This window comes from Pongo pygmaeus, chromosome 13, assembly GCF_028885625.2.
Source record: "Pongo pygmaeus isolate AG05252 chromosome 13, NHGRI_mPonPyg2-v2.0_pri, whole genome shotgun sequence".
NCBI lineage: Eukaryota > Metazoa > Chordata > Mammalia > Primates > Hominidae > Pongo > Pongo pygmaeus.
The window spans coordinates 65,740,393-65,761,349 of record NC_072386.2 but is presented as its reverse complement, the minus strand read 5'-3'; the positions used below and the strand labels follow the sequence as shown (position 1 = coordinate 65,761,349).

At 40.2% G+C, this 20,957-nt stretch overlaps 1 protein-coding gene across 3 annotated transcripts in view; it reads right to left on the bottom strand.

Moving 5' to 3' along the window:
• PCSK5 (proprotein convertase subtilisin/kexin type 5) overlaps positions 1 to 20,957 on the bottom strand; it is a 468,314-nt gene that overhangs the window by 244,205 nt on the left and 203,152 nt on the right. For all 3 annotated transcript variants that reach the window (XM_054502930.2, XM_054502928.2, XM_054502929.2), the window contains exons 8-9: positions 16,133 to 16,345; positions 5,072 to 5,172 (exon numbers count right to left, since the gene is read on the bottom strand). In XM_054502930.2, coding sequence (XP_054358905.1) covers positions 5,072 to 5,172; positions 16,133 to 16,345 — 314 coding nt within the window. The remainder of the gene's footprint in view (positions 1 to 5,071; positions 5,173 to 16,132; positions 16,346 to 20,957) is intronic.

The window sequence follows — 20,957 nt, the reverse complement described above, 5'->3', positions numbered from 1 at the left end:
TGTTCAATATGCACCAGGTGTATTTCTACTGTAGAAGAGCAGCTGTTATTTTAATTTATTTTCTAAATTTAGATCTAGATATATTGGGTTTTCTCACAGTAGGGTATTCTTGTGGCCTCTGAGATATGAAATGTAAGAAAAAGGCTTTGCGGTCATTTAAAGCAAGAATTTATAGGAGATTCTTTATACCAATACCCTTTTAGGAAGTTAAAAATAATTTCAGAAGTTTCAACCTGACTCAGTCCCCTTTATTTACCATTCACTGTATAGTGTAACATTTCTTGATTACTGAACATGTATTCTTCAATTTTCCAATGAAAGACCCTTTGCATTTAGAAGCAGAAAGTTTTCTTTGATGAACTTAATTTTTGTATTTCCTGAGTTGATGCTATTTTTACACATGAAATATTCCACCAAAATAAGCTTTCCTTTGCTAATAATTGCAGATGGGTCAGGAAAACTTTCAGTACAACTTATTATTCTGAGCACTCTGTACTTTCATGAAAGTTAGTTATTTTGACTTTATTTTATAAACAATTTTATACAAAACATCATTTACCAGCAAGCTCTTTCATTTTTTCCCCCCATAGGTCTATAGCACTAGGAACATATGGTAGGACCTAGATGCAAAACACTTTTCAAACATAAGGTGTTCTGCCAGGTTGCTAAGCTAAAATTAGTACAGCCATCTTTCATTTTGGTTTTTCATTTAATAAACCTGCTTCCTTTCATACTCATTTTATTTGAACTTTTTGAGTTAGGCTATGTAAAAAGACATCATTTTAAGCAGCAATAGCCCAAATGATATCCTATAATCACTGATTACATGTTCCCTATTCATTTAGCTGAAACACCAGAAAGTTATCAAAAAAAACCACACAAAAAAATCATACTATTAAACATTCTGAACCAATAAAAATGTTCTGAGGGTACCACAACACAAAAAATTTTTTCTCCCCTCTCTTTTAAGATTAAAGTATTTTTTCTTACTCTGAAATTGTCCATAATTTTTAGAAGCATCTTTGAGAGCAAGGAGGAAATCTCCCACTTTAGCAGAAAGGCAAGACTCATGATGAGACTGTCAAAGGTGGCTGTAGAGCTTAACACAACCCAAACCAAAGAGGCTCCAACCCAGGAAAAAAAGGTAAAGGAGAAAGATTTTCAGAGGAACTGAGAATTCTTCTAGTCTTGGGAGCAGAACAATTTCATGCAAGTATCTGCGAGCATATTAGAGTGGAATTTGTTGCAACACATATTCTTATACATCCTGTAGAAAAAGGATGGCCTGAGAGTCGTGCTAGCTGTTACAGCAAAGTTATTTCTTTACTTTTTTTTGTTTTGAGACAGAGACTTGCTCTGTCCCCCAGGCTGGGGTATAGCAGCATGATCTCAGTTCAGTGCAACCTCTGCCTCCTGGGTTCGAGCAATTCTCCTGCCTCAACTTCCTAAGTAGCTGGGACTATAGGCGCGTGCTACCACGCCTGGCTAATTTTTATATGTTTAGTAGAGATGGGTTTTGCCAAGTCGGCAGGCTGGTCTCAAACTCCTGACCTCAGGTGATCCTCCCGCCTCAGTCTCCCAAAGTGCTGGGATTATAGGCGTGAGCCACTGCTCCTGGCCATAGCAAAGTTAACTTGTTATGTCTGGAAAAAAGATCTGGATACTTTAAGTTTATCTGTTTCTATGTTTTGTATTTCATTCCACTTCTTTTTCTTTCTCCCCCACAACCTTTTTTTTGAGATAAGGTCTCATTCTGCTGCCCGGGCTATAGTGCAATGGTGTGATCATAGCTCACTGCAGCCTTGAACTCCTGGGCTCAAGGGATCCTCCTGCCTCAGCCTCCTGAGTAGCTAGGACTACCGGATGTATTTGTTTTCTTTTCCCTTAGTTTCCTGGGAAGGTTTTTGAATGGCAGAGAGGCCAATGGTAGAAGCAGCATCACAGAAAGAACCACAGTCCTACCCATGCAGGCAGACATCTGGAATGTAAGGAAGGGAGGCTGGGGAAAAGCTCAGGACCTAGTTTTCTCTAATGTTCCTATGACTGAGTAAATACAGTAATCTAGTGATATTCAGAGAAACAATAAATTTCTCCTGATAGTACAGGGATAGCTAGGACATGCAGTCAAATAGGGACTGGCAGACTCTTGCAGTTTTTCATTCAAAGGCTCAGCATATCCAGTTACTGAATGAACCCTGGCAGGCCATGCATACCCAGCGAGTAGGGCAGTGTCCTGAGTCATAACTCTGCCTAGAGCTGTGGCTTTCTCTCCTCTCTTCTTAAAAGAGTGTATCTTGTAGATCTTGCCCCTCAACTTGTGTTAGTAAAGGCTGAATCTCAAAATACCAAGGTTCAAGTGCTGTTGAGAAGTAATAGTGTAAGAGGAGATTGCAAGGGGTGGGGCTGGGTAAATGAGTGAGGCACTTATACAAGGATTAGGTTTAGTTTTAGAGCAACTGCAGCCTTAATGCACTGTTACTGGAGCTCCTCTCTTCAATTTCTTAGTTTTAGATATGTTTCACATTAAGCTGGAGGCCCAATGCTTATTGATGCTAATTTAATATCAATATCTGACCCACCCTTTTAGTACTCAGACCTCTTTCCCGTAATTTTCAGCTTCACTTTACAGGCAAAGATTGGGCTGTACAACAAACCAACGGAGTTACAAAAAAAGGTTTTTTACTGAGTTTATCAGATAGTTCACCATCCATTTTGGCCCCACAATTAGAGTGGACTGTTAACATCTTAAAACACAGTGCATTTTCCAGGTAGCCTGTATCTTAGGAACTTCCTTCTACTCATCACAGTTTTGTCAAAAATAGATCTTTAAAAATGCTCAAAACGCAAAAGAGAGAGAGAAAAAAAAAACAATTGCAGTCTTTCAATGTGTTATGCAGTCCAAAGTGACCTTATCTCAGGTTATTTGAGGCATAAAGCAAGATTTTTGCATTTCAGCTTAAATCGTGATGAAAAGAACTGGTTTTTAAAAAAATAATAGTGTTATAGTAATATCTCAAACAGCTGAATATCACCTAATTCTATGACGCAATAGTTACAGTATCAGGTTGCCAAGTTTTAGTTTGAGATAGCCTTTGAGGGCGAGCATGGTAGAGGAATTCCTAATGTTTTTTCTTTTAATATTTTGTGGATAGAAACATATTCCAGAGAAACAACCTAGAATTTCAGAATAAGAACAATATATTTTTCAAAAATCCTGGGTAGAGTTCACCAAATTAAAAACACAGACACTTAATTGAGACTTCTGCTGCCAGAACACTTTAGCGAAAAGTTGTAAAGTGAGAATTTAATAGGATAAGTGCCAGTTCCTTGCTAAACCCAAACTTTTAACACCTTAAAAGATGTAATATGTTGAAAATGACTTCATATTTAACCTCGTCAAAAAGAAAGAAATCCCAATGTTCATGGGGGCTTGGATATCTCTCAATCTCCAGGCTTGGGCAAGAGGCCACCCAGAGACAGGGCGCCATATCCAGAGCCCATGTCCTTCCCCCGGTTTCAGTCCAACACATGACTTAGCAATTTGCTGTGTCCACGTTATATTCAGGTCCAGCTGCCTTAACATAGGCTCTCCGTCTTACAGAGGGGCAGCTGTGAAAGCTGGGAAACTACCTGTGTCCTGAGAATGAACTAGCACGATTCTTTTTTTTTCTTTTTTGAGATGGAGTCTTGCTCTGTTACCAGGCTGGAGTGCAGTGGTGCGATCTCGGCTCACTGCAACCTCCGCCTACTGGGTTCAAGCGATTTCCCCGCCTCAGCCTCCCCAGTAGCTGGGACTACAGGTGCCCGCCACCACGTCGAACTAATTTTTGTATTTTTAGAAGAGACGGGGTTTCACCATGTTGGCCAGGATAGTCTCGATCTCTTGACCTCGTGATCCACCCGCCTCGGCCTCCCAAAGTGCTGGGATTACAGGCATGAGCCACTGTGCCCGGCCACATGGTTCTTATTGTAATCCCTGAGCCTCTTCATTATCCTTGTATTCCTTCTCTGTCACTGGCTATTGCTCTACTTCAGAGTGTAGCTAGATGAATGGGCCTTTCCCTTCCTCCCTAGGGCAGAGGTGCAGGGCTATTTTTAGAAAACCGCTTATATCATTAATTCAGTTCCTTTTTCTTATGATCCTCCTGCAGGGAGAGCCTCAGAGAACAGGCCTTCAATCCCTATTCTAAAATTGGACAGGACATGTTTGGAATTCAAAATTTTTTCAGAGATGATGCCCATAACATACATGACACAAAATCTCCAGGGGGGTCTGAGCCAGCACTTCACAATCAAATACATGAATATTTCACAATAAATGTTATAAATAATACTGTAAATAGCCTCAAATGAGTTTATGGCAAACTTTGCCAAAAAATGAATTCTAGTGTTAAATTTGCAAAAGAACGTTCAGTTTTCCTGGCATTTAGGATTTTAAAATTGAGGACAAGAGATTTTAGATCTGTATTATTAGGTTTTCAAAAAGTTAAGACAAATTAACCTATTTGTTCTTAGAGAAAAAAGAGATGAGGACCTATTTACAAATAGCCTAACGGGGTCTTTCACAGTAATCTTTTTGACATAGAATTTGACTATACTGAACAGGATTTGATATAAGTGGGTTGTCCTCGTCCCTGGCATATTCTATTCTGCAGAGCCAGTCTGTGACTGTGCTATCGTCGTGGAATTGGAGCTGCCTAGTCATGCTTCAGAGAAAGAGACCAGAAATGGGCAGACCTAACCTCTCTGGGACGCTCAGGAACATTCCCAGACTAGAATAAAAACCTCAACAAGGCAAGAGAGTTGGAGCCAACTGGCATGCATGTGCTATGACTCCATAATAAAGTAATTACACAGTTTGATTTTTTAAGCATGTAAAACCAAAAACCTTATCTTCTTCTTAATATAGGGGAATTTTTTTTAAAAGCCCAAACCTTTTAAGTTTTAAAGGTGGGACTGGGAAGATTATATTCTAGGTTGTCATGCTAGGGGCCCTATACAAGGGAAGGGGTACGTTTTCCCTGAGATCAGGGGTTGTCACCATTGAAGACATATAGAGATCAAGGCTTACTTGGCTTCCAGGGCCAGTGCAATGATGCCTGCAGCCATGGGGGCTGAGGCTGACGTCCCAGTGTGGTTGTCCGTGCAACGCTGCCTCAGATCTGTAGTGATCTGGAAAACAAAGTGAAAAGTTTAGATCTCTGAGGCCAATGTGAGTCACCTGCAAGTAGAAAGAAATATACTCATAAAAGTAGAATGGGGGTATATGTTAAATACTTGTTTTAAATTTCTTGTTCCTACATGCCTGTAAATCATATCACTTCCAGAGAATTGCCTGTATAGATCAACTCTGAAAAGGGAAGGGTTTGGAAACTGAACTCCATTTCTGTTAAAACCAGGGTGAGCCTATGGATGAACACATAAAGATTGTGCAAATACCTCCTTAAATTCTGCTCTGTAAGCATCTTGCTTGCTTCTCCCTAGTGACAGTTCTGGTTAAAACTGAAGTTCTTTCCTTGCCTCAACATTTTAAAATAATCAAACACATTGTATCAAATCCAGACACTGAGCAGGCATTGGCAACATACAGAATAAAAGTACACGGTCCCTGCAGCCCAGAACTGTTACCTTGGGGAACCACAGATTTCAAGCCAAAAGTATGCTCTGCCATAGGAAGAACCTTTGGTTGTGGACCTGTTTCTAGAATCAATAGAAATGTTGCATCTTCCTCAAAGATATAACATGGATACTAAAAATAAGACTGAAGCCAGTGTACTTGATATGCAATTACAGCACTAAGTGTAAGCTTGTATATTAGAGAAAATTAGTTATTTCTCCATTTTATTTTTTAATCAGAATGTGAGAACTAAGTCATTTTTATTCTCTTGGCTTAAATCCAGTTCACTTCAGCTGTGACGGAATAATATTACCATCCAGCAAAGGCAATGTTTCTCAACCTTTGTTTCATTATTTTCTCACTATGGAAAAAAATACATTAAATTTAAATTCTCCTTAAATACCATGGAATAAGATTCTAGAAACCACTATAATAGCTCTAAGATTTTTTAAATCCTCCCTCTTGGACAAGAATCCATTTTTTGCCCTCTTTGGGACAGTATCACCTCTGGGGGAGTATAGAAGTCTGTGAGAGGAGTTAGTGCTCTCATTGAAGTTACTGGAAGGCTATTAGTAAATCTGTCTCTCGCATCAAGGCAAGTATATTACCATATATTACAGATAAGAGAACAGTCATGAAAGGTCCCAGAAAGGTGAAGGGGGATCCAGGGAGCTGAAAACAAAGGCCTCTCCTTCAAAGTGCTTCCTTCAAGAGGAGTGTGAAAATTAGTTAAATTTGGTTTGGAAAGAAACTTGATCTTCACAGGAACAAAGTGCTGTATAGCTCCTTAGAGACAGACTCTCGCTTAGAAGTTTATTCTATGTCACATGAAGATGTCTAAGTAGACTCTTTTATGACCTCTCATAGACCTAGATAGGCATTCTGGCTGATTTAGTTTCACACAAGACCATGAGTTCTTACTATCCTTTCTCTGTTCCTTTTGACAACTCTAACGTTATCAGATTATCTGTACTAGACAGGTGTGGGTACTGATATAAAAGGAGTGAAAGAACGAACAAAGATCTATAGAACTACATAGATATGGTGGTGGGGCAAGGAGTCAAACCTTTCACTACGTTTTCCTGAATGAATGAATGGTGTGCGAGAACCCTGAAGCCATCTACTGAACCTCGACATGTGATGCTTGCAGGATGTTTCGGTAAATAGGGCCCTATCCACCTTTATGGTAAGAAACTGTCTGGGCTTTTCATTGTTGAGTTTAAAAAGGTATTTTTTTATTGTGTTAAAAAACCAATTTTTTTACTGTGTTAAAAAACATATAACATACATTTACCTCTGAACAATTTTTATGTGTACAGTACAATGTTGCTAACCATATATGTACGAGCTTGTACAATATCACTAGGCTTTTTCATCTTGCAGAACTCAAACTCTGTACCCATTGAACAATTCCCCATTCTCCCTCCCCTTGCTTCCCGGCAACCACCATTCTTCTTTCTACTGCTATGTGTTTGATTCCTCTGCGTACCTCATGTAAGTGGAATCATACAGTATTTGTCTTTTCATAACAGGATTATCTCATGTAGCATAATGTCCTCAAGGTTTATCCATATTGTACCATATGACAGGATTTCCTTACTTTATAAGGCTGAGTATATTCCATTATGCCACATTTTCTTTATCCATTCATCTGTCGATGGACACATGGGTTGCTTCTACCTCTCAGCTGTTGTGAAGAAGGCTGAACATGCACATGGGGGTGCCGAAATCTCTCTGAGACCCTGTTTTCAGTTCTTTCAAATCAGTAATTCCAGAAGAGGAATTGCTGGATTGCTAAAAGGAATTGCTGCCTCATTTGAAATTATGGGTGAATTTGCAGCCTGATTTTCCAAAGCCCTGGTCCCTAAGTCAACGCATGAACACACCAGAAGTAGCTTGTTTCCAGGTGTCCAGATCTGCTGTTGTTGAGACGGCCTTGCCTGCATTCTTCCTATTTTATCTCACCCCATGGTCACATTCCTTTGTCCAAGTTTTATTTTTTTTCAATGACTTGTGCCTGGATTCAAGATTTTTCATGATATTTTCCCACTTGGCTCTCCTTGCTTATTCTTCAGCTGCACCAGACATTTTCAATGCACAGAAACAAATCCAGAATAAACACTCCAAGTGTGTGTAGCACTTGAGTCTAATAAATAACCATCTTCAGCCAACCTCAAATGTGAACAATCAAAATTTTATGATCTTGCATTTGCAACAGTAATATGCTTCATCTGCATAGTGACCAGGTATCTATGCATACAACTTATGCTTTAATATAAAGCTACTTAGTACATTTATATATAAACGCCAATGAAGTGTTAAATGCTATTAATGTAGGCACATCTGTGTAATTCCAAATCCCCACTGGGTTATAATTTTTTTCAACCACTTTAAATGAAACTTGAGACTGGTGAGTAGGGCTGGATGGAGTGGAGGAGAAAGGTGATGGAAAGGAGTAAAGTTAAAAGGAACGGGGAGAAAAGAAACAAAAACATCCCCACTCCCTTCTCATCCTGCTTGAAATGGAAATTCCAGCTGGGTCATTTCAAGAGGAAGTTACTATCAGAGGTGGCAATATTTAGGTGTAAATTACTGGAAAGATCTAAGGCAGGGTTTTCGTCATTAAGAGAAGCCACAGCATTGGAGTTTTTGTGTCTATCTTTAGAAATAAAAGGCAAAGGCCACCAAAGAGCAGGCAATCTTGAAGAGAAATGACGTTATGAAAACTGGAACCACATGGAATATCCCCATTAATCACAACACATGTATATAGGATCTGACAGTGTAATTTAAAGGCAAGTTGCATTCAACAGTCGGCCCACTACATAGGGCGGGGAACGCAGAGATTCTACATGCAAGCACTTTCAATTTAGATTCCACCTTAAATAATGTCTCAGAATTTGGTTTAAATCCTGATGGCACATCTTGCATGCTCCAAATTCCCCCAATTCACTACACAAATCAGAAACAGAATTTTTCTCCAAAGAACTTCTCAGATTGCTCAAGAAAATATCATTTGTGCCCATCAGAGTGATGGAAACTGGAAAGGACACCAGGCCCTGAGCCAGATCAAAGCTGTCCTGATCAGCAAATTAGATTTTCAGCGTCTCTCAGGATCAGTAGCAGATGGTTTTTTGGACTCCACTATGTTAGGGATGTCATCTTCCTTTGATGACAAGCGGTGGGTACTGTTCAGGTTTAGACAGCCTCCACTAAGATGAACCATCACTTTTTCTCACCCTAAGCAATTATGTCCTAGTATTTCACATTTCATTACTTGTTCTGATTGGACCTTTGATTTTAGCCTGTTGATGTAATTCTCCAGGGAATCTCAGTTCAGATTGACTTTGGCCATAAGTGACAAGCTTTTATAGCAACCCCACAGTCAAGAGTTTCTCTCTCCTTGATATCTAGTGATCCATTTTACTTTGAAGGTGCCATATTGTCTCATATCTGTTAAAAGAGCAACTGAACAGATATTTTTGAAACATGAAATGATTTTACTGTCTGTTAGGTTGAATTTGTTTCTGGTGTTGATTTTGATTTGAACTAGAATTGTGCCAAGAAAGCTGTTTCAGACACAGCGATGGGGGAGAAGGGCAGAAATAAATTTTATACGTGTCAATGACTAAAATAGAAGAAGCTGATTTATTAAGCACAGTAAAATAAAAAAGAACTGAAGACTAAAGAAAGCTTTTTGTGTCCACAGAAGTCACAAAGACTGGTGTAAAATTCAGTCATGACTGACAAGTCCACACAAAATCCCACTCTCGTGTTGCTAAAAGAATCTGTAAATGTTAAGTACAAATAGAAGATTTTGCTTACAAATGGAGGGTTGCTATCACTAAAGAAGAATCCCATGTTACATCACTTTTGTATCTCCATAATGTTCAGCTCAGTTCCATGTACCAAGAGGCACAATATTTATTTGCTAAGGTGAATCCCTAAAATCAAGCCCCTTTATATTCATTTCATTCTATACTTCAACTCTTCCGTTCATTAGGAAACACTCAAAGTCACTTCTTTTTCCACCATCTAAACAAAACTCACAGAAATTTGTAGTCAACCTACAAAAATTATGTGTGCATATGTGTATATACAATCCAGGGTTTAAAGTACAGCTAATACTCTCACAAGTACTACAGGTTGCATATCCCTTACCCAAAATGCTTGAGACCAGAGGTGTTTTAGATTTCAAATTTTTGCAGATTATGGAATATCTGCATTACCCCAGTTCAACATCTCTAATCTGAAAACTTGAAATGCTCCAAAATCTCAAACTTTTGGGACACCAAAATGACACTCAAAGGAAATGTTCATTGGAATGCTACAGATTTTGAATTTTTGTATTAGGGATGCTTTATCTACCACCAGCTACCACCAGCTCCACTGCTTCCTCTAAAACTACCACAATGAGCAGCTTACAATGAATGAGACAGTATGCAAGAGGTATTTATGTGTGTCTGTATAAAATGATATATAAACCCACAGGAACACTGCAAGGAAGATATTTTATTAGCTAAAGAAATAGAGGCTCAGAGGGGTTAAGTAACTTGCCCAAGGGCAAACAGCTACAAAAGGGCTCATCAGTGGTAAAGATATCCAACTGTAAAATAGCAGCAAAAGAAAAAAAAGCTGAGTTACAAAGTGTAGTCATTCATGAGAGCAAAGGTAACAACAATGGCAGAACTGGCCTCGTGGCCCAGCCCAAGTCAGCAAGTCCGTATGGAGGTTCCTTCAGGCCATTAAAATGAGACCTTTTCAGAAGCAACGTTTCCTTTTAGCTTTTTAACTTTCTCAAGAGAATATGTATCAAACTTCCAAATAAACAAAAACACATATGGATTCACTAGACTTTTACTCATGAAAAATAATGGAATTTTCTAAGTCAAAAGAAGAAATGGAGAGATGACAGAGAATAACCTAGTGCAAATGGTGAATGCATTTGAAAAATGAATTGGGTGGTAGAAGAGGAGGGAGAGGAGAGAGCAGAATATTTCTGCAAAAGAAAATGTAGAGCTGCTTAGAAGCATTAAAAGCAATAAGATAATTCCTCCACATGGAATTTGTTTTTCAGGCCAACTCTGAGATACCCCAGGCAGCAACTTTGTTTTGAACACAAATAAATAAAATGACATCAGGAGAGGGCTAAGCAGAACATATATTCTCCCAACTCTGGCTCAGAGAACCCCTCCCAGGAGGAATCTGAGAAACCCTATGTCCCAATCACTAAGATAAATTACTAGGGGGAAAAAAGTCAAAGTCTGAACAAGTCCCAAAAGAAAGAGATAATTTAATGATGGGAGGGACTGGAGAGAAGGGGGAGCCTTATTTATAAAACAGAACTTGAGAGAAATGTCAGGAGGAGGTGAGGGGTTATAGATAGGATCTTTTAGGCTTTTTGACACTAAAAACAGGTTACATGAACAGCTTTATCATGTTGCAGGATTCCTGCTGGCAATTTTCTATGCTAAATATCCTGTCAAATAAGTTTAACTTTCACCAACCTACCGATAGAAGTTTCTCTGAAAGAAACAGAGCAGCTCCCTGTCTTCCTGCAGCTATATAAACAACTTGTAAAGCCTCCATCCTTCCAAATGTTTGCTAGTCATTTATGCACGAATATTTATTAAGCTCAGGCTCTGAAAAGGAACAAAACACGGTCTTCATCCTCAAGTAGTTTCCATTGTAGTGCGAAAAACAGACAGTAAATAAGAAAATATGTACTACCATGTGAAGTAGCTATAAGTGCACTAGAAAAAAAAAATTGAACCGGGTAAAGGAGTAGAGAGTGGTGGAGGGGCGTGCCCCTATTTTAGAAAAGGCGATGAAGAAAATCCTCTTTGAGGTGAAATTTGAGAGGAGACAAAAATGAAGTGATATTTGGTAGAGGAGTGTTCTAACAGAGGGCACTTTGCACATCAAGAAGCCCTGGTTTGAACATCAAACAAAAAATACAAAAGCCGTGACCTTGGGAGCTCAGTGCTAACTCTGCTGCCATAGGAACTAGCAATTCAGCTTGAGTTTTTTGCAAGAGGTTCAATTGTGTGAGGGGGTATGAAAAAGGGTAAAGGAATGAAATTCAAAATGAGGAGACTAAATAGTGAAAAACAATGGAAATGTATATCTTCTAAATGCTTCTTTATGACTCTGAAAAGAACTCAAAACAGGTAAGAAAAGCACTATTCTTTCACATAGCCCCATACTGGATATCCCTAAGATGCATCAGGGTGGGATAGCACACTGGCTACAAGATGAGTTTGTGGGTCTATCTTGACTTTGATTGGAATCCAAGCTCTACCATTTACTAGCTGTGGTTTTTGTCTGCTTGTTTAACTTGTCAAGCTTTAGTTTTCTCATCTGTAAAGTGGGGGCACCATGATCTTTCTGCACAGGGTTTCCCAAGAATACAATGAGATGTTGCATTTGATGTGCATAGCACAGTGTCAGGCACAAATGAGAAGGACAAAAAATGTGATATTTTCAACATGTTAATATATAAATATATTACATGTGAGACATGAAATGTGAACAATTATGTTAATAAAAACATTCTTTCATTATACGACTTTAAAATAACTAGTCATTTTAAATGACTTCTATCTAGCTTATGAAAGGGCTTCTTTCATTGTAATCTTTATACTTTGAACGCTTCCTTTGCTGTAGTAAGATATAAGGTCATTGCTGATCCAAATCTACTAAAGCATGAATGCAATACCAAGGTCCACAACTGGGCTAGAAGTAATGGCAGGAAACCAAGGGACAGGGACTTCCTTATGTTTTGAAACCCAGGGCAAGGCTTTCCTGTTTGCGTATCATGAAAAGTCATTTTGTCCAGAACAAGTAAAATTTATTTAACAAAAACGCTTTCCCAGAAGCAGAGAGGAGATTTTTTTCCCTCTCTCCTCACATCCTCAGCAACTGTCTTGGTTCAAATCACAAAGGTGCTCTATGAATGAAGAATGACAACTGTGCTCTTCTGGGTAGGCTGCAGATGACAAAAGGAAATGAATGTCTCAGGCAAGGGGGCTTAGTACAAAGACAGGCACTGCCATTCCTGTAGCACTCAATCACATACGCCACTAACAGGATGCGGGCATCACCGAGGGACCAAAGGCGTCTGGGTTCATAGCCTGGTGAAGGAAAGGTCCCAGGCGCAACACAGGATTATTTGTCATTCTGATATCTAGAAGGAAAAGGGGTCAGCCGGACCATAAAAGGCTGATGTTACTGCCAGCTCCACTCATGTTCAAACTGTTAACATGTTCCCGATCAGAGTGTCTTTCTTTATGGGATGAGTGGAACAGATCGCAGTGTTTTATAGATTGGAAAAACTGAGGTGCGATAAGCACCTAACAGCAGCTGGAAAAACGCCCTAACCTCCCAGGATGCAGAAAGCTACAGGAGCTTAGGCGACAATGCGACTGGGCATGCAATGAGCTGCTCCTGTGTACCAGGCATCAGGTACCTTAACTCAGTCTTTTATTATCTTCATGGAAATCTCTGAGGTCGGTGCTGGTATTATCTCCATTTTACAGAGGAGGCAATCAAGACTCCACGAGGGTTGCTTATCCACTGAGTGGTCTCTCTCAAGCTAGAGACTAATATAAACAGCTTCCAAATTTCCTCTCCAATTGGGAGTAATTTGGGAATTCAGGCAAAATAAGGGAATCTAAGAACTAGCTAGAGAAAATTTACTAATATAATCTCACAAAAACAGAAGAAATGCATTAAACAAAAAGGAAGAAACGAATTAAGTTAAATACATAGAGTGAGTCACAGAAGGCTTTGAAATCACAAGCAAAAACTGGGGAAAAGTATATGACCTCACGAAAGGATATTAACATTTAGTCATGGTGTCCACTTTCCCTTGTAAGCTCTCTCCCTGCCCACAGAATGGATCAATTTGTCTATCCTTGGGAGAATCCTAAATGACACCCCTGCCATGGGAGTCACAGCAGCAACCACACAATCACAGCAAATAATGACGAAGGCCCCAGGAAGGTTAAGTTTAGAGAGTAAAACTCACAGTAATGATTTCGCAGTCCCTCTGTACATACTGTGTTCTCCCATCTGGACCGAGACAACCTTTCCTTCTTCTTTGATATTTTTACCATGACACTATATGCTTCCCTTACAGAAGGCATTTATAAAAGTTAACAATACCCTTCCCACAGCAATCACCCCACAGAGAATAATAGGACTGACTAAATGGGCATAATTACTTTGAAGCAATAGTGAGTTTGACTTAAGATGATTTCAAACTCCAGAGGTAAAAAACGAGAACTCTTATTCGAGTTTTCATCAGGAATTTCACGATGCAGGACTGATGGATGTCACTCCGTGCTAGTGGACGTTGACCATGAGTTAGAAGACACAAGGTCTTCTTATTTAAAAGCAAAGGGATATTTCTAGATTATAACATTTCTCTAATGGAGGCAAAATTTCATTGGGGCATCACTTTCCAGTTAAGGAAGCCAGAAACCTCAAATGCAAAGCTCATCTCTGCATTTTCGCCTTTTATATTTTACTTGCTGTTTCAGAGTTACGCTTATTAATGAATGTTGGAGGTACTGACAGGTGGAATTGGGTGTATATATTTAAACCCAGACATTGTGGAGCAATTAGGGAAAGATGGGGACATGTATATGGGTAGGCAATTTTTACCTAAATCAATCTACAAAATTTAACTAAAGAAGGTAGTAAAAAGTAGCTGATAAATGAAACAGAAAAATCATATAATAACCAGGAATCAAGAGGAATAGAATGGATGTGGATTAAGACTTGCACAAAGGAGGTACAGTTCTATCCCCTATGGACTGCGGGAAAGGCAGACGGAGCACCACTAGAGTGACCCCAACCTGCGTAGATCTGTTAGAGCCAGAAGCAGGGTCTTGGCTAAATGCTAAAAAGTGTCAGGTACAGCAGCTTAGCTTTACCTTGAAAAGACAAATCCAGAGACAGTTTACAAAATGATGATCAGGAAAAAGGGCAAAGTGCGAAGGTGTTTGAAATTTATAATCAGCAGCACAGTGCTGGGCGCCCCCAAAAAGTTAGAGCTTTCCTAAGCACTGAAGGGCCGGGTACTGTGCTAAGCACTTTTTACTGCCTTCCTCATTATTTTGTAATAACTCCATGAACTACGTGCTACTAAATGTCCTCTTTGTATAAATAAGTATGTTGAGACAGACAGATTAATTTGTCCAAAATTACTCAACTACAAATATCTCCAGAGTGAAAGAAACTCACGCAGCAGGCTGAGCCTGCCACCTGAACTCTTAATTACACTGGCTGTTTGCCTAGAGTGCAGAATATGTTGCTAAACGGGAGATCCCATACAGCTTCTGTGCTTCTCCATCCAGCAAACTTTGTGCTCTCTATAAGAAATGCACTTTTCGGCTGGGCGAGGTGGCTTACACCTGTAATCCCAGCACTTTGGGAGGCCAAGGCAGGCAGATCACTTGAGTTCAGGAGTTTGAGAACAGCCTGGCCAACATTGTGAAACCCTGTCTCTGCTAAAAATACAAAAAATTAGCCGGACATGGTGGCACATGCTTGTAGTCCCAGCTACTCGGGAGGCTGAGGCAGGAGAATCGCTTGAACCCGGGGGACAGAGGTTGCAGTGAGCCGAGATTGCGCCACTGTACTCCAGCCTGGGCGAAAGAGCAAGACTCTGTCTCAAAAAATAAAATAAAAAAAAAATAAAAATAAAAATAAAGAAATGCACCTTTTGTGGGGGCACAGTGGCTCACGCCTGTAATCCCAGCACTTTGGGAAGCTGAGGCGGGACGATCACTTGAGGTCAGGAGTTTGAGACCAGCCTGGCCAACGTGGTGAAACCCTGTCTCTACTAAAATACAAAAATTACCTGGGCACAGTGGTGCACACCTGTAATCCCAGCTACTTGGGAGGCTGAGACAGGAGAATAGCTTGAATCTGTGTGCGAGGTGGAGGTTGCAGTGAGCTGAGATCACACCACTGCCCTCCAGCCTGGGCAACAGTTAGACTTCATCTCAAAAGAAAAAAAAAAAGAAACGCACCTTTTACAGAGGTTTAGTTCATGTTAAATAAGTATAATTTCAATGAAATTCTGAGTTTCCTTACACACTTTTGTTTTTCACACTGAATTGGCTATACTCAGAAACCAAAGCACTAAAGATAAAGTTAAAAGTCAGTGCGGAAACCCAGTGATAGGAGCACAGGACTGAGTCAGGCGTAGATTCCAGTCTCTTGTCTGCCACTAACTCACAATGAGAACGTGAACCAATCATTTATCCTCAATAAAATTGAAGCTTAATCACGTCTAAGTCCACATTAAATGTTGCAATGTGATGACTGCACAAGCATTTTCAATTGGTAATGTTTACAACTTCTTCTATTATCAGCGAATCTAATTTCCTATTTCCATATATTACTTCTGTGTGTGTATATATATCTATATTTATGGTTCTCCCTTTGTATTTCAAAGTGAACATTAAATAAACAGATCATGATGGGCATGCACATGTCACGTACGATTTTCTTATCGTAGGACTCCCCGCTGCTGTAGGTTGTGGCCAGCGTGGATGAACACTCTTCCAGGTACCAAGGTTTCTTTCCACTTTCTGCAGTGCTGCTGATGGAGATGGTGTAGATGCTGTTGGTGTATCCATCACAGGAGCAGTGGTCTTTGCTCCTTCCGCCATTTCCAGATGCCCAAACAAACACAGAGCCGAGGCCTCTCCGCCCCTGTTCACAAACAGAGAAAGCTAAATGATGGTGTGAAATGACTCTAAATGAAGAGGTCAGAATCCACTGAGCCAAACTGAGTAGGTGCAGGTGGGGTGTGTTGCTATCTTAATATGCTGGGCTTAAGCAGCTTTTGGGAGTGGAGTAAGAGGCGTTGGTTTTATAGACTAAAATGGTCAGAAAAGTTACAAGAGCACACATAATGACAATAATAATGGCTAATATTTATGGACCAAGCACAATTCAAAGCGTTTTACATGAACTGCATTGAATTCTTTCAAGGATCCTGTGAGGCTGGCACAATTCCTGTCCCCATTATGCTGTGGAGAAACTGAGGTACAGAAGTTAAGTAATTCAATTAAATTTTTTTTAAAAGGAAGTTAAGTAATGTTCCTAAGGTCATAAACAGTAAGTGGTAGGGCCAAAATTTGAACCCAGACAGTGAGATATGAGAGTTGGGATATTATTAGTTGTAATTACCATAGTTATACACTATTGTTTAAAATCTTCAAATCTGCCATGAATTGGGTGCTATTAAGCACCCTCATTTACATCTGAGGAACACGAGGTATACAGCTTATGCCTCCATGCTGAATCACACTGTTGGTGAGCGTCAGAAGCAAGTACTAACTGTGTACTTCTTTCTATAGAACAGATCTTCCCATGAGTGGTATAGACACTAATTACTGAGGGATGTTAATGGATGCTACCATAAATAAAAGGATTTCAAGATCACATATGTTTGGGAATCCCTGAATTAAACAAAATTAAGTGAGCCTCTTCATTGCAAAACTTCTAAGAACCTTTAATAAATGAATGCTTATTCTAAAATTCTAAGAACAGGATACAGTCTAATATAATTTTTCCAAACATATTTGACCATAGATCCATTAACATTATCTTAGAATGCTACAAGACAGTGTCACATTCTTCATGCCAAAGCTTGGTAGCTAAAAATAACTAAAAGAATTTCTTGGTTAGGCATGGTGGCTCATGCTTGTAATACTAGCATTTTGGGAGGCTGAGGTGAGCAGATCACCTGAGGTCAGGAGTTCAAGACCAGCCTTTCCAACATGGGGAAACTCCATCTCTACTGAAAATACAAAAATTAGCCAGGCGTGGTGGTGCACACCTGTAATCCCAGCTACTCGGGAGGCTGAGGCACGACAATCGCTTGAACCTGAGAGGCGGAGGTTGCAGTCTGCAGTGAGCCGAGGTCATGCCACTGCACTCCAGCCTGGGTGACAGAGTGAGACTCCGTCTTAAAAAAAAAAAAGACTTTCTTAAAGTCCTCAATAATTAAGGAATAGAAGCAAAGTAGAATATAGACATACACAGTGAAGTGACTATAAGATGATGTCTTCAGGAGAAAACAGAGAATTAAGCCAAAATGGAGAGTATTTCTGGGAATAGCTGCAGCTGAATCCCTAAGAAATTGTGCCATTTTAAAGCTAGAAGGCAAATTGGAAGACATCGAGGCCAAATCCATCATTTTCTATTAGGAAGTGAGAACCCAAGTCACAAAGCTAGTGATGGCAGAGACTTTCTTCCTTCCAGGCTCTAATTTTCTGGTCCCCAGGTGGAAGGAAAAGCATTTGGGGGATGCTGTCTTAGAATTTCTGGAAAAAGAGCCGAAGAAAAAGAGACAACAAAGTCTGGAGTATCTGTGATAAACTCTTCCTGACCTTGAATCCTCAAGGAACAGAATATTTAGGACATGATTTGATAGACCTGATCATACGTTTCTTTTTGTCCTTGAACTTGGAAAAAATGCTTTATGATTACCCAGGAACTGGAAATATTTATGAAGAGAGAGGGGGATAAACTTTCAGTTGCTATTGCTGCTCGACAGCTGGGCCCGGTTTACCATCCCTCATTGTTTCGTCAAAATATTCATGAAATAGAGAGAAAGGTGCAGAAATCACCAAGCCATCACAAACTAAGAATCTTGTTCAACGCTATGACAATCTCTAGGAGGGATTGTGCATCACTATGGTGAGGGTGGTCAGACTGAGAAACTGCGGTGACGGACTCATGTCTAGACCTCAGAGACAGAACAACATACCAGAGGGAAAGAAAGAATGTTCCAGCTCATCATCAATATGTTCCCTCTCTATCAGACACTGAGGGGCTGTGTTACAGGCAAAAATCAGAGTCTCACTGGGCCTCAGTGATAGGTCAATAGAATATATGGGATTGTGCAAAACCCACCTGATTTAAACAGCACCATAACAGATGATAGACAAAGACTCACAATGCAATTAAAAAGCATATATGGTACAAGCACGTGTGTGTGTGTGTGTGTGTGTGTATATAAAATTATGACAGTGTGCCCATGAATAAAATTCAATTAAACTATCTTTAAAAAGTAACTTGATTTTAAAGAATATTTAATAAGAAAATATTTAGGAAGCATTTTTGTGATAATGTAGTTACAAACATAGGATACAAAATGATATAGCACAGTCTCAGTTTAGGAAAAAATGTGTGCAGACTGGGTGTAGTGGCCAACACCTGTAATCCTAGTGCTTTAGGAGGCCAAGGCAGGAGGATCATCTGAGGCCAGGAGTTAGAGACCAGCCTGGGCAATAGGGTGAGACCACATATTTACAAAAAATTAAAAAGAAATAGCCGGGTGGTGGTGCATGCTTCTAGTCTCAGCTATTTTAGGGGCTGAGGTGGAAGGATTGCTTGGAGCCAGGAGTTTGAGGCTGCAGCGCGCTACGATTGCTCCACTGCACTCCAGGCTGAGTGACACAGCAAGACCCTGTATCTAAAAAAAAAAAAAAAAAAAAAAAAGGGGAAAGACAAAAAAGGGTGTGTGTGAAGAAGTCTATATGCATAAATTTTGATGCATACCATAAAGTGAAAATGTAATTGAAGTTATCTTGTATGGTAAGATCAGAAAAGCTTTTTATTTTCTTTTTTATGTCAATCTTCTATGACCATGTCTTACTTTTATAAAAAGAAACAAGAACATTAATTCCTCTACTAAGAGGGAAAACAAAGAGTCAATTCTTAAGAGATAATTTTTTAATGTTATGGCCAAAAGGGGTTTTACCCATAGAAGGTCCACTGTGTACTAAAAACAACAGAGGCTAACATTTCTAAAAAACCTTCTATGCGCCAAGCACTGTACAAACATTACTCTGCACAATCCAAGTTTATATTATCATCATTTTACAGATGACCAAACTGGTTCTCTCAGAAGTGCTCACTAACGGGCTGGGTGCAGTGCTTATGCCTGTAATCCCAGCACTTAGAGATAAGCCTGGGCAACACAGCGAGACCTTGTCTCTAAGAAAAAAATAAGAAATTAGCCAGGCATGGTGGCATGTGCCTATATTCCTGGCTTCTAGGGAGGCTGGGGTGAGACGATCACTAGAGCCCAGGAGGTCAAGGCTGCAGTCAGCTATGGTCACACCACTGCACTCCAGCCTGGGCAACAGGGCTCAGAGAAAGACCGTCTCTAAACAAAAAAAAAAAAAAAAGAAAAAAGAAAACGCCAGACCTTGAAAACTGACTGGAGCCACAGCCTGAGCTATTAATCCTTACAACAGTCTTCTTTTGGGCAAAAAGAGGGCTAGTGGTTATTGTACCCTTTCTGGCCAAATCCCCCATGTCTCCATTGCAGCTTGGCCTTAGGATATAAGAGCAGAAAAGCCCTAAAGTCCTTTCCCGACTTGGCAGTAGAATTAGAACTGATAAAGAATACATGTATGCTTTGCCCTTAAGAGGTAGGATGTAATTTCCAACACCCAAGTCCCCTGAAATCCCATCCCGAGGGGGGACTCCCTCAGAAGTATGAACACAGGTCATTCTATTCCAGTAGCACTCACGGAAGACACCACTAAGAAGGGGCAATGGCATTGCTGAGGGTCCTTTGGGGATCCACTGGGTTGAGAGAGTCCTGAGTTGAGAGGACAGTAGGTTGCTGCTGCCCTGAAAATGTCCCTTCCAGACAGAGGTGACGTCCTTGTATTGAACAGATAATTTGAGGGAATTATTTTATAACTGAGCATGGTAAAGGAAAACCTCAAAGGACAGTGTGAGGTGGATAACCACTCCCAGGCCTGAAGGGGCACAGAGAGAGGGGAGTCACTGGAGCTGGTGACAGAGGGGCTAATCGGAGTTGGTCAGGGGATATGCTAGCCTGTGTTGGACCTGCAGGCAGGGGGCTGGTGAATGCATACCTGAGCCCCCAATCTCCTCGTCTTACATTCCAATTTCTGGCCAGCATACCCCACTGGCCAAACCTCATTAAAACCCATAGAGATTAGTGTCCGCATGCACAGAGCTCATGGAGAGAAGGGAAGAAGAGATCTTAAGGGTTAACTAGATGACACCAGAACAGTCCCGAAGGTGTGCTGTGGACTGCACTGTGTTCCCCTAAAGTCATATGCTAAAGCCCTGAAGACCAATGTGACTATATTTGGAAAAAGGGTTTTCAGTGAGGCAATTAAGCTTAAATGAGGTCATAAGTGTGGGGCTGCACAGGACTGATGTCCTTATAAACAGAGGAAGAGATAACAGAGCTCAGATCTCTCTAGCTCGCTCGCTTTCCCTCTCTCTCTCTCTCTCTCAGGTTGTAGGCACAGAAGCAAGGCTATGT